Below are 13,733 nucleotides of genomic sequence, written 5' to 3'. Positions count from 1 at the left end.
GTACATGCGGGTCTGTATGCGTACTCTGTGCCTATCCTTAGACATGTCATAGGATTGAACCTCAGTTATATTCAGGAAATCAACATGGGTAGGCAATTGAGCGGTGCAGGGATTGGCTGAGGCTAAATGTGAAGGCAGTAACCTGACCTGTGATTGGCTGCTGCACGCCAGACCAGCATGATCGATTTCTTCCAGATCTTTTGCGCCTGAAGGGCCTCCTGATCCTCACTGCACATAGAACTGAGAGAGAGAGAGACAGAGAGAGAGAGAGAGAGAGAGAGAGAGAGAGAGATAGAGAGAGAGAGAGAGAGAATGAGGGAAGAAGAGAGAAAAATACATGAAGGAATGGGGGGCGAGAGGAGCAAAAAGAGTTAAGAAGATGGAGGGAAGGAGTTAAAGAGTTCGTACAAAACCATCATCAAGTCTGAGTAAACTACTGGATCACGTAGACATTCTGTTGTTGCAAATATTGATTCAGTCTGTTTTAATACAGCTTATATTTATTGGACATTTATACAGCTTTAAAAAAAATCCCCCCCCCCCCCCCCACACACACACACACACACACACACACACACACACACACACACACACACACACACACACACACACACACACACACACACACACACACACACACACACACACACACACACTTACAACTGTGAGGAGGCGGGGCTGCTTGCGGTGGAGTCTGCCGTGGTGTATCTCTGAGAGTGTGTGCCGTAACCGTCCTCACTCTCGCTGGCTGGCTGCTCCACCTCCGACAGGTAGGACCCCTCCTCTCCATCCCCCTCTCCGTCCCCTTCTCCATCCCCATCCCCCTCTCCACAGTCCTTCATCTCATCACCGTCTACATCGCTCCCTATATCCTCCTCCTTCAGCTCCTACAGGGAGAGGAGGGCAGGACACCAGAGGAGGCACAAAGAGAAAGAGAGAGAGCGAGAGAGAGAGAGAGAGAGAGAGAGAGAGAGGGGGGGGGCAAGACACCAGAGGAGGCGCAAAGAGAGGGAGAGAGAGAGAGAGAGAGAGAATTAAAATACAGACTACTCCAGCCGACACTTCGGACTCAAACATCTGCCGCTCACGTAAAACTTTGTTTCTTTCTGAGACCTCCCTTTTCTCTTTGTGACAGAGGCATGAGAACCACAAAGACTCTTTCACACACACACACACACACACTCTGCAACCCATTCAGAATGATTCTGCGACCCACCAGTTGAGAAACATGGTCCTAAATGGCATATCTAAATCAGATTATACCCACTGTTCCAAAACACCTTACCTTTGAGTCTTTCCCGGATGCTGAGCTATCTTCTGAGTCTGTAAGAGGGTAAGAACAGGGACAATTATATGTATGTGTGTGTGTGTGTGTTGTGTGTGTGTGTTTGTTTGTCTACAAAATGCAGAGACATCCGATCAAATCAATTCAACTCAACTTCTCATTCACTCATTGATTATTAGAGGATTGATAATAACTTCTAAAAGGGCTTGCAGCTGACATCATACGGCTATGTGGGCCTCTACGACTACATGTATGCGCATGTGGCTGACCCCGACATGGTGTGTGTGTGTGTGTGTGTGTGTGTGTGTGTGTGTGTGTGTGAACTGACCCCGACACAGTGTGTGTGACTCAGGCAGGCTGGCTGGTGTGTGTGTGTGTGTGTGTGTGTGTGTGCCTGAGTGTGTGTGTGTGTGTGTACCTGAGTGTGTGTGTGTAACTAACCCAGACACGGTGTGTGTGACTCTGGCTGTGTGTGTGTGTGTGTTTGTGCCTGAGAGCATGTGTGTGTACCTGAGTGTGTGTGTAACTGACCCAGACACGGTGTGTGTGACTCTGGCTGGCTCCAGTCCTCTCTCTCCTGCTTGATGGTGGGGCTGTGCACTCTGCTCTCTTCCGTCTGACTCTCCTCCATCCCTCCTTCCCCCTCCCCCTTCTCCTGTGTCTCCATGGCTACCCCCTCATCCGCAACCACGGCGACGGCTCCATGAGCATGCCCTGGATCTGCCCCTCTCTCCTGCACCTGCGCCCCCTGGTTATACTCCTCCTCTTCTTCCTCCTCCTCCTCCTCCTCTTCCTCCGTGGGCACCTCCATAACCCCCTCCAACTGCCTCTGCACCCCCACCTCCATTGCCCGCTCCCCCTCTTCCGGGGCACTGCTGGGGCCCGAGGTGGCTGGCTCTGGGGCAGGGGCTGCTGCGGGGCTGGGCTGAGGGTCAGCGCCCGACTCCAAGGACTTGAAGGCCTGGGGCTCCCAGGGGCCCGGGAGAGTGTGGCCCCCGGCGACGGCCTCCTCACACAGGGAGAGGGCCGCCTCCACGGCTGCAGCGTCCAGAGCCTCCACTGGATCGTCCACCTGTGTGGATGTGGTTGCACAGGTAGTTATATTCAGTACATGTTCTTTTTCCTGTGGGTAATACTATGTGCCAGCGTAATGACAATGCAGTGCAGTAACTACCTTCTCCTCTATGATGGCAATGATGTCCCCCACTGTTTCCAGGTCCAGCTCATCTCCCATGTAGGACACGGCCACCAGGTCCTCCTCCACCAGCTCCCCCTCTCTGGGCTGCTCCAGCTGGGGGCTGGGGGCCACCACTACCGCCGCCGCCGCCGGCTCCTCCACTGCAACTACAGACAAGACGTCATTCGTCACCAGAACGGTCTCTGTGTATGACATGTGCTATTTAAATAAACTAGCCTTAGCTTAGAGTGGGTGTAACCTGGCTTTAATTGATTATATGTGCAAAACAGCGGGAAATATACCGTAGGCTTGTAGAGGAAGCAGAGGGGGGGGGGGGGGGGCTTCAGAAAGGGGGCAGGGAGGGACAGAACAGGAGCAAAGGTAAGGTGAAGTGACAGAATGAAGAAAAAAAAAGAGCGAGACCTGTAGTGGGCGGGGCTGGGCCTGCAGTGGGCGGGGGCGGGTGGTCCATCTGGGGCGGGGCTACTACATTGTTGCAAGGGGTAACAGAGGGGTCTGCACTGTTGCCATGGTGAATCTGAGGGGCGGTCTCCAGGAGGCGGGACAGAGTAGGTGCATCTGACACAGAGAGACACAAACACACGCAGACACAAACACACACACGTAAAGCACGAACACTCAGACGTGTACTACAGGCCAACTGCTATGAACACCATTACAAACAGTAAAAGCACATGGTACACTCAGACTTTAATGAACAGTGTGTTAAAGGTGCAATACGTAGGATTTAGTGGCATCCAGCAGTGAGGTTGCAGATTGCAACCAACTGAACACCCCTCATTCGCCCCTTTGTATCGGGGCATGAAGGAGACTCTACGGTCTCCGTCAGGTGATGGTAGCTCCTTCCAAAGTGATGTCATTGCCTATGACCTCATCGAGTGGCCATAATATGTCAAGTGATGACGTTACTTTGGCTAGATATTTAGAAATTGTATTTAGGCATTTGGTCTGTAAAACTATAGTTCATAGCTCCCATGGACTGTAAATTGTGAAGTTTGGCTGTGTTAGCTGTTGGCTGACACGAGCTCCAAAGCTTTTTTGTATAACGTTACACTTTTATCTGCAACAATTCTCAGCAGCTGTGGACTGATGCTGGTGATGTCACTGGGTCTTTTGGATCCAAACTACAAAGATATATTCTAGTTTTGCCGCATAAAATTACAATCCTGGTAGCAATCTGATATTTATCAACATTGACACAGGGAAACTATGCCCATGGCCCAAAAAAATTGCATTTAGGTTGGCAGGCTAAATTACCTGTCCAGTAGAGAACAGGCAACTTTAGTGTCACTCTGAAAACATTAGTCCATCATCAGCTATTTCCACCTGGGTAAGGCCACACCAACCAAGAGGATTCACGCTAAATCATAAGTCGATCCTCCATTCGTCAAAATTTGGGTTCTCAAACTTCTCACAACATAAAATGGTTAGCCTGCACCAGCAACCACTGGTACCTCCTCTTACTTCTTCTTCATCTTCCAACTGCTGCCACCAAATTCAACCTGCCACTTCACCATAAACGTGTGAAAGGTCCTCTCTAGAGCCAGTGTTGTCTGTTCTGGGCTATGTAGATATAAAGGGCTCATTCTAAGCTGACGAAAAACACAACGATTCTTAGTTACAGGTTTTACACTGATTATACACTAATAAAACATAATCAGGAATAATATATTCCGTTTCCTCTAATAGATCCCTCTAAATCCCACACACTGCACCTTTAACACACTGTACTGTTTAAGCACACTTATATACACACACTAGACTGGCTGCAACTTTTCTGTGCAGGCCATGGATTTCTATCTCTGGCAAGCACAGAAGAGGCAGCAGCCCTGACACAATAATAAGGCTCTTTTCAAAGAAAGATAGAGAGAAAGTGACAATCCGGGAAAGAGAGAGCGAGAAAGAGCACGGCTGTGTAAGAGACAGGAGTGTATGAGTGCTGCACCTGTGGTGATGTCCTGGCCCTGAGGAAGGGTGCAGGTCGTGGTGAGAATTTCAACTCCGTGTGAGCCGTTACTCAGGGCACCGGCCACCTCTCCCTCCACCACCTACAAACACACAAACAATCAATCAATCCATCAATCAATCAATCATTATCACAGCATTTTGTCATTCCAATGGCCACTATAACCAGAAACATCATCTTCACCATCACCATACACAATCAATATCATCACCATCACCATCGTCATGAAGTGTGTCATGTTCCCCAACGCTTCTACTCCCCAGTCTAAGTCTAACTGTGCTGTCTGCCTTCCATCTATTTATTCAGCCTTGTCCCTTTCTTCCATCATCCTTTCTAACGCCCCCCGCTCACTCCCTCATCCTCATCCTCATCCTACTTCTCCTTCTCTCTCCCCCCTTCCTCTGCTCACCAAGCGTGGGCTGGCCGAGATGAGGCTTCCTTTCTTCAGGAGCTCGGAGAGAAGGGGGGAGGGTGGCGGAGTTGCCTTCTGGGCCAGGAGCTTCTTCTGTGGGGAGTCGTCTACTAGGGCCCCCAGGCTTTCCTTAGGCCCAACCGCCTCCACTGGCATAAACACGGCCACAGTTGGAGCCTGACGAGATCAGAGGAGAGGGATAAAAACAGAGTGAATGAGGATGGGCAGAGAGAAAGAGAAAGAGATCAACAAAGAAACTTGCTCTCCATCATAACTGCTTTCTTGTTCCATTAAGAACACCCAATGTGATGCCTTTGAGTACACACAGACAACAAATGTTTGGGTAATGGCAACAAGTTTTGTATGTATGGTCTAATCACTAATGGCATGTTTGCCAGTGTTTCTTTTTTTTGTGGGGGGGGGGGGGCACCTATAGCTGACTCACTGCAGGGCTGGCGCAGGGTTCCTCTGTCAGTGTTTGGCTGGTGTCACTGGTGGGCGGGTCCATGCCAGGAGAGCTGGAGCCCAGAGGAGAGCGCACGGACACACTGGGCATGCGCTTGGGCGTGTTCTTAGCAGCCTGGCGAACTGAGGGCACAGAGGAGGTGAGAGAGAGGGAGGGAGAGAGAGTGGGAGAGAGAGGGAGGGAGAGGGAGAGGGAGAGAGAGAGATAGAGCACAAAAAGACAGAGTGTGAATTACGCACGTGTTTCTACGAGAGTAAGTAACAGCCAGAAAGTGTGACAGAGTTGAGGCAGTGCGTGCAGGAAACGTGTGAGCATGAAACAGACAGAATGCAGCGAGACTGGGGTATGGGTATGTGTGTGTGTGTGTGTGTGTGTGTGTGTGTGTGTGTGTGTGTGTGTCCACACCACTAGTGTAGCTGCTGCGACGCTGCTACTGCCAGCCCTGACTATCTACAGGATCTTCGTTTTTGCGGAGACCCGCGTGCCTCGTGCATGGAACACAGGCTCCGTGGCAAAACACAAACATGGCGCCGCGCTGCTCCAGGAGGCTCGAGCCGCGCCTCAGCCAGGTCACACGCACCCGGTGAGGCTGCTCTAACCGGCGGTCAACATGGGCGCCGAAATGAAAACCAAGATGTTCCGCTACCATCATACACACGTGAGGTAAGCGGTGTGGCGCGGCCTTCAGTATATGTGTGTGGAACCGTGTGTAAAACCGTGTGTAGAACCGTATGTAGAATCGCGTGTTTACGACGCGGGCGCTGTACCCTGGAAGGCTGCTTCCGTGGCCCTCTTCTTCTGATCTGCTTCATCTTCCTCCTGCTTCCTCTTCCTGCCAGAGGAAATCAGAGTTGGAGAGATCAAAATGAGGTAAAACAACACAAAAACATACACATACTACACTATAACATTGCGTCACACATCCACTGAGACCGAAAGACAAGAGTTATGGGGAGACAAGACAGGTACACAGAGAGTGATGGGCAGACAGACAGGTACACAGAGAGTGATGGAGAGACAGACAGGTACAGAGAGAGTGATAGGCAGACAGACAGGTACAGAGAGAGTGATGGGCGGGCAGACAGACAGGTACAGAGAGTGATGGAGAGACAGACAGGTACACAGAGAGTGATGGGCAGACAGACAGGTAGAGAGAGTGATGGAGAGACAGACAGGTACAGAGAGACACACACAAGAAGATAGAATTCGGTCTTACTGATCCATCTCCCCCCACAGCTCCTCCAGTTTGGAGTCCACTTGGCCCGCCTGGATCATCTCCACCTCTTTTTTCAACTTCCTGCAGAAAAAGATAAATCCTGTTTAGCCTCTCTAGGACCCAGCCATCTCAGTCTCATGGTGCTCTGAAGGAGCCAGAGGACCTTGACTCATTTAGAAATGAAACATCCTCTACTTTTTGAAGTCGATGTGGTTTTGTTACTAAAATACTTCACTCATATCAACAAATAAATGCTGAGCCCCCATGTGGACTCCAAACCCAATGCCCTGTTAGCGCACTCTGTGGCACAAAGGATATATATATAATTTCTACAAAACATACACCCTCTTCCAATGGCTTTCTCTGTTTCCGTGACAGCAAATCAGACTACACATATTAAAAAAAAGCATGGGCACTGCCACTCTGATGCAACACTGCATTCAGCAACTATGAGAAGTCTCTTCTCTTAATGTGACAAAGTCAGCACACAGAAAATAGGGGAAGGTGTATTAGTCTTGAGGGCACCATCTTTAGGATCAGAGGTCAGTGTACCTGTACTTCTCCTGTGTGTCTTTGAGAAGTCTCTTCAGCTCCTCGATCCTCTCCGCTGTTAATCTGCGCACGATCACATCCTCTATGGTCTCCACCACCTCACCCTTCTCCCCACGTTTGCGTCTGTAAAAAAACACACACAAGCACTTAATATGAAAAATATTCCAATGGAAAAATCCAATGGCTCTGAGGGCACAGTTTTCATTTCTGGATGCGTACACACACACACACACACACACACACACACACACACACACACACACACACACACACACACACACACACACACACACACACACACACACACAGACACACACACACACACACACACACACACACACACACACACACTTCCAAGTATGCTCACAAAGCTGATACTTCAGATCTTGATCAACCAATTGGTCAAAGTCAGTCAGCCATCCAGTCAGTCAGTAAACCAATCAATCAATTAATTAATTAATAACATAGATATTATACAACAGAACAACTGAAAGGGCTTCAAACTGTTTTCCACACAGTTTTGATAGACTAACAAATGTTCAGCAGACCCACATACATAACTGTGAAATTAAACCATTACAGGAAAGTTCATTTGTGAGGACTCACTTTGGGGCTTCTGTGGTCTCCAGCAGCTCAGAGTACTGGGAGGCGCAGTGCTGTAGAGGTCACAGAGAGGTCAGAGGTCAACACTAGAACAACAGTCCAGCTGCTTTAAGCTGTCCTCTACCAATCACTCTGTGTCAGCTGTAGACAGTTACTAAGGAACCTTTACCTTTTGGGAGAACCAGTCAGCGGGGCGACCTGGCTCAGAGAAAGGCTTGATGGCTCTACTGACTGACACCCTGCGAGAAAGTGTGACAGACAAGCGCATTAGAAGTGCGGGAGAACAGGACTGCATTAAGAGGGACAGACATGTTGGCTATGTGAAAGTGTGCTATAGGCACTGCTAACCTAAGTAAACATCACTGCCCATGGAGGTGCACTATATTAGCCCACGGCAATTATGCCTTTAGACACCCAGAGTTGACAGGGTAGACTTGTCAAAGGTGCTCGAAAAAATACATCATGCACAAATACATCACTGTCCTAACATATGATACCTCAAATCTCACAATCATAACAGACTATAAGATGCATTTACAACGTTACAACTTCTGAATGCATTTTTTAATATATATATATATATACCAATTTTGGTCGCCACTCCTCATGACAGACGAAGCAAGGCACAGTTTTTCCCTGATGGACCACGGCTCCGTGGGCCCCAGGGACAGCATCTTGTGCTCTGCGGGAGACATACAGAGTGGCCGGGGCCACAGAGAGAGCTAACGTTAGGTATAAAATGGTCATGGCGGTAAATGGGCTTGTCATTAGTAAGAAGGTATAGCAATGGTATAGCTGGCTGAACATCTAGCTACACAGAAGTGGGTTACCGAAATAAAAAACTAGTGTATCACGGCCCTGTGTTTTGTTCACTAGCTAACCTTAGCTAACAAAGCTTTGATGAGTACGGTACGCTACTTGTCTAGCTAGCTCGCCAAGACAACATTAGCTGTTTCCAGGCTAAAGCAAACACATCACAACTGGCTGCCACTACATTCGAAGTTAAAACTATAACTAATGATTTAGCATACAAAGCAATGGAACAAACGCAATAACTTCATGGATTTTAGTACACAGATGTCCAGTTCAGTAGCTAATGTTACTATTGTTAGCGCGCACAAAAACATTGCTAAGCTAGCTAGGGATAGCATTTGTCTTTTTGTTTTCTTTACACATGAAAAATTCGAAATGTTTCCAATAATAATGGCATTGACGAAAGTGTGGCCGTTCTAATCTATAATAGTATCCCCTTTAAATAGTAAATAACGGCAAAAGCTTTATTTAAAACCAGAATAACCTACTTCCCACTCCGGTCGACATCTCGTCCGCAAAGCTGATGTCATTAGGCCTCGGAACCAACCTTGTACTGATGTCACGATTCACAGACGTCCCATTATGGCCGAACACCAATTTGTAGTGTTACAAATAATATTTTCCGTCTGATGCCGAATATCAAGGGGGATTAGCTCAAATGGTAGAGCGCTCGCTTAGCATGCGAGAGGTAGCGGGATCGATGCCCGCATCCTCCAACTTTAACTTTTTCTTTCCAAAGTCTTTCAGTGTTTAGGTTTTCTTTCAAGTTTGGCCTAACATTACTACATTACTTTTCACACCGGTTGTGTGCTTACATTTAGTATTTTTTTGCCACCTACAGTCCAGGCAAAGTAGCGTTTTACGACAGACTAAATGTAAAATATTTTTTTTCAGCATAGATCATTTCTATGAGGTGTCCAGAACAACATACTAAAAGTCCTAAGAAATCCTAGTTGGGGAAATATGTTTAATTCTCATCAATCTGAGATGTGTGCTAATAATGCCAGGCAACAATACACCCCAAAAATGTAATTTTAATGTAATTTTTCCTTTACTCCTATCAAAATGAAACTTTACCCAATGAAAGTACCCATGAAAAGTACCTTTTTTTGTATTACAAGTTTCTTTGAAAATTAATTTTAATATGCAAATGAGCTATACACTAATCAAATATGCCCAAAATACACCCAAATAGGCTTAATTTTTTCCTTTACTCCTACCACAATACAACTTTACATAGTAAAAGTATACATGAAAAGTAACTTTTTTTTGTATTACAAGTTTCTTTTGAAATTAATTTGAATATGCACATGAGCTCCACACTTATTGAATATGTCCCAATTTGCATAGGCAGAAACAATCTCATTCACCACAGTGACCAGTGTGACGCATGTCCTTCATGAAATCATTTACTTTTAATCTGACCAATTTAGAACATAAATAAAGTTTATGAAACTGATATTTGGTTCATACGCAGAAACATCCTTCTTTATTGCCTTATGGGTGAACGTGGACTGCAGTGCTTTTGCGCTGCACTTCTGCTGTGTTCTGTCCGGGGGAGAAGGACCATGTTGCTGGACTGAGATGTACCCATCACCTTTCTCTGGGCATAGTGTTTCTATGGGGAGAGAGGGAGAGAGAGAGGGAGAGTGAGAAGGAGAGAGAATGAGTGAGTGAGTGAGGGAGGGAGAAAGAGACAGCGTCACAGAGCTAACACATTACGTTTTTATAATCCTACTCCAGGGACTCACTAGACAGTTTTTCTACTTTAAGAGAATCTTTATGAGTTCATTTAAATATGTCAGAGCAGGGAGACACCAACAAACAGGGATGTGTGAGGATCCCCTGCTGCGGGTCGAAGCCAGATGTATCAGTCTACTGCTGTGTGGGAATATGAGAAGGGGCTGAGAGATTCATTTACAAACTGGTGGATTTCAAACAAGGACAGACTGTGTCACTGACTTCAAGCAGTACTACTGCTTTTGGAGCAAATCGTTTTAGCAGAACATTCTATGTGTCTTTATTGATTGTTACTTCTGGCAGGCGGTACCGTAGCATCCGGTCTCGTACCCGCAGACTGGAGAACCGTTTCTTCCCGAGGGCCATCAGGCTGCTAAATGGACATTGATACACAATCGCCACTTTCGCACTCGACACTTTACATACACTGTCACTTCAAATTACTGTTTGCACTACACTTACATACACTGTCACTTTCAACTGACTGTTTGCACTAGCAGTAATACTGTATCAGGAATATTGCACTACCTGTAACTCCCACACTGGATTTGTCTGTAGGTTAGTATAGGTTTAATAGGTCAGCATAGTTTATTACATGTGTATTGTATGTTATATGTTAGTATTATATGTATAGGTTATTATATGTTTGCATACTGTATTGTATATTATCTTGTATATTTAGTAAGGTTATTACATGTTATATTATATGTATATGTTATTATATGTTTAACACGTGTAAATTATGTACTTCAGAGTACTTGTACAGAGTGTATGTCAGGTTATGTTATACTATGTTATGTCATGTTATGGTAGGTTGTGCCTTGTCCTAAGGAATTTCAGTGCCCAGTCTGACCCTGTGTCATTCTGTGCATCTGACAATAAAATACTTGTTACTTGTAACTACTTTGTTGCATGGCAACAATCCATCTGTGGCTAAATGATTTAAGTGGAAGAAATCAACTATATAAATGGAATGGCTCGTTTCACTTGAGTTACTCTTTTCCTTTATTTTGGCTGATATAGCTGTTATTACATACTGTATGAACATACACTTTAAAAATAGGCTATATTACATGTTGTGACATTTTTTTAAAAAGTGGCCTACCGTTTTCAGCCAAGCTGAAAACTTTAATGCAACATTATAAATGGTGAAGAAGATTTTCTTTACAATACGGAACCAGTATCACTAATCTGGCCATACTGTATGAACGAATGGGTGACTAAGTGATTGCATGGTCACCTTACACCAGACCATCTTGGGACCTGACCTGATAGTAAATGCGGCGTGTTGTGTTCACAACAGGAACTCTCGGGTTTTCCTACTGGGTCCACCACGCCATCCAGCCTCGGGCGCCTGCGGGTTGCCTGTCCAGAAAGTGGGGCGGCTCAAACCTGTGTGGGAGTCAGGCAGGAAGTGAATAATGGATGTAGAAACAGATAGCCACAGCAGGGGTGCAGCAGTGGTCACCACGGTGACACTCAATCAGCACTCTCAGGTAGTGAATACTGCCAGGAAACACTAGTTTGCGGAGTCACACAGCTTGTGTGTGTGTGTGTGTGTGTGTGTGTGTGTGTGTGCATGTGTGTGCAAGCATGTGTATCTGTATGGATGGATGGATGTGTGTGTGTGTTTTTGTGTGTGTGCGTGTGTGTGTGTGTGTGTGTGTGTGTGTGTTTGTGTACCAGCCTACCATGGATTTTGATATCTGTGAGTTATTCTGTCTTCCATTGCTGTGCGAAATTCACCGAGCTGTGGAAAACAAATTTGAATATTCTTTAGTTACACACGCACTCAATTTAGCCCAAGTCATAAATAAATATAAATATAAACAAACCAGCCAGCAAACTTCGCTACCATTTAACCCATTAGGATAATATACAATTAAATATACCTAATATGTGTTTGCAGTTAACAGAAGGAAAAACTACTATAAGTTTAAAGAACAAATTTGACAGTATATGTATACATAAGTAGCCTACTTAGTTCATTTGACACAGGAGATCATAGTGAAACGATGTGGAGGCATTAATGGAGGCATTAAATCAAATTAGTCAGGACAAAGTAACGTACATATCTAATGTTTTCCCGTGGCCTAAATAGGGTGATAGGGTAGGCTACCTTAAATTGGTTATCACTGAGCAGAGTTCTTGCGTTCAGGGCAAAGCTATACTCAAGTCCCCAGCCCACACCGCAAACATAGCCGTCCTTCGACAAGGGCGGCAGGGTGCCGGGAGCAGCTCGGAACAGGTAGTCCAGGTCTGCGGAGCTCTCGGGAGATAACGGGCCAATTCCAATGAATCGCGGGGAGTCGTGTTGTTTTGTCCGGTAATCCCCTATTCCGTCAGGACCTACGAAACAAACGAAATGTTTTTTTTTCTTCCCAAGTTCAGTGAAACTTATAACAGTTTGGTTTGAATACAATGCATACATTTAGTTTATGGGTTTGACGAATGAATGGATGGAAATATCAATAGGTGAATAGGCCTACCTGTGAATATCATTCTTTGTCCATAACGTGGCGATTCCTTTGGACTGGACGGGTTAGCGTGGTTAAGAACCCTTGCCATTATCCCCTCGAACCCTGCAAGCGCACCCTGGTGCAGCCAACCGATTGTGGTCTACAGTGCGCACAGACGGATACACTCAGTCAGGTGTGTGCCATTTGCTTGCAGGGCGGGGGGCACACGACGTTGCCATGGTAGTCACTGTTGCCGCTATATCAACGTAATACAAGCGGCTAATGGTTAACTTATGACGGCTTAGTTGAATGTCCTATTGTGACGGGTTCTTCAGAACGTCAGTTGATATTTGCACAAGTAGTTCCAGTTTTTTCACCGTATTTCACTTACATATGAATTCGTCTAGAAGTTCGATGTGCATGTCATGCTGTGAACTGTCACGTTGCGACAGACTTGCAAATTAGTGGACGGAAGCACACATAACAGCAACATGTTCCATTTGTCTGTGTAAGGCAGAAAACAATGTAAAAATGAGGTTTACTTAATAAAAGGTTTACTTGAGCCAAAGGACATGGCATGAAGACACAGGACAATACCATTGGATTGGTTGGTGGAAATGTATTGAAATTGAGATTATGGCATTTAAGCAACCATTGTAAGATATGTGGTCTCTTAACCCTTTTGCTCCAACTCACGGTGGGTGTCCACGGCACAAATTACATGCGTTAAATCGCATGCGTAAAGTCGCCTGGGGGGCGTGGACAGAAAAATCACTTGCTGTAGCAAAGTTCAAGAAGCAAGTTCAGGTGCAGTGCTGCGCTAATGTAGCACATTAGCTTGTGCACTCACCAAAAAATAATGATTGATGTTGCGGCAGTCAGTCATGGGCTGATTCATTTTATTCATACTTTGTTAATTTATTCTATCTAATTCACATATAGCAGCCAGTTAAATCACGAAAACGTTATGTAGGGTGACCAGATTTGAGTTTGTGAAAAAGAGGACACTTCGTTGCGGGGTCC

The 13,733-nt window shown here is 46.0% G+C and overlaps 2 protein-coding genes and 1 non-coding gene across 6 annotated transcripts in view; 1 reads left to right on the top strand and 2 right to left on the bottom strand.

Annotated features, from left to right (window-relative positions):
- The window catches only part of brd8b (bromodomain containing 8b), a 19,429-nt gene extending 10,347 nt beyond the window's left edge, over positions 1–9,082 (bottom strand). For 2 of the 4 annotated variants that reach the window (XM_042708007.1, XM_042708009.1), the window contains exons 1-17: positions 9,000–9,082; positions 8,284–8,380; positions 7,868–7,937; positions 7,702–7,751; positions 7,096–7,218; positions 6,544–6,624; positions 6,095–6,159; positions 5,307–5,449; positions 4,859–5,038; positions 4,429–4,531; positions 2,886–3,041; positions 2,643–2,665; positions 2,460–2,606; positions 1,796–2,357; positions 1,286–1,323; positions 661–887; positions 148–240 (exon numbers count right to left, since the gene is read on the bottom strand). In XM_042708007.1, coding sequence (XP_042563941.1) covers positions 148–240; positions 661–887; positions 1,286–1,323; positions 1,796–2,357; positions 2,460–2,606; positions 2,643–2,665; positions 2,886–3,041; positions 4,429–4,531; positions 4,859–5,038; positions 5,307–5,449; positions 6,095–6,159; positions 6,544–6,624; positions 7,096–7,218; positions 7,702–7,751; positions 7,868–7,937; positions 8,284–8,380; positions 9,000–9,018 — 2,177 coding nt within the window. In that variant the 5' untranslated portion in view covers positions 9,019–9,082. The other 2 variants (XM_031568883.1, XM_042708008.1) reach the window with 2 other exon arrangements.
- A 72-nt stretch (positions 9,083–9,154) lies between these two features.
- On the top strand, positions 9,155–9,227 carry trnaa-agc. Its single transcript has one exon. It is a non-coding gene; the product is annotated as a tRNA-Ala (tRNA).
- A 712-nt stretch (positions 9,228–9,939) lies between these two features.
- Positions 9,940–12,893, bottom strand: LOC105897428 (uncharacterized protein C4orf45). The gene is made up of 5 exons (XM_012824359.3): positions 12,741–12,893; positions 12,371–12,600; positions 11,943–12,001; positions 11,520–11,643; positions 9,940–10,129 (listed from the first exon to the last, which is right to left on the bottom strand). The coding sequence occupies exons 1-4, from the start codon at positions 12,817–12,819 to the stop codon at positions 11,571–11,573; spliced, it is 441 nt and encodes a 146-aa protein (XP_012679813.1). The 5' UTR covers positions 12,820–12,893; the 3' UTR covers positions 9,940–10,129; positions 11,520–11,570.
- Positions 12,894–13,733: the final 840 nt, after the last annotated feature.

The sequence above is a fragment of the Clupea harengus genome, chromosome 6 (genome assembly GCF_900700415.2).
Source record: "Clupea harengus chromosome 6, Ch_v2.0.2, whole genome shotgun sequence".
In the NCBI taxonomy this organism is placed as follows: domain Eukaryota; kingdom Metazoa; phylum Chordata; class Actinopteri; order Clupeiformes; family Clupeidae; genus Clupea; species Clupea harengus.
Note: the sequence above shows the minus strand (reverse complement) of the source record. Positions and strands in the feature narration are given on the sequence as shown.

Coding starts and splice junctions, on each gene's coding strand:
- LOC105897428 (XM_012824359.3), bottom strand. CDS start 12,819: ATGGCAAGGGTTCTTAACCACGCTAACCCGTCCAGTCCAAAGGAATCG. Junction 12,002..12,370: donor TCAGTGATAACCAATTTAAG/GTAGCCTACCCT, acceptor TGTTTTCCACAG/CTCGGTGAATTTCGCACAGC. Junction 11,644..11,942: donor CACAGATATCAAAATCCATG/GTAGGCTGGTAC, acceptor ACTCCCACACAG/GTTTGAGCCGCCCCACTTTC.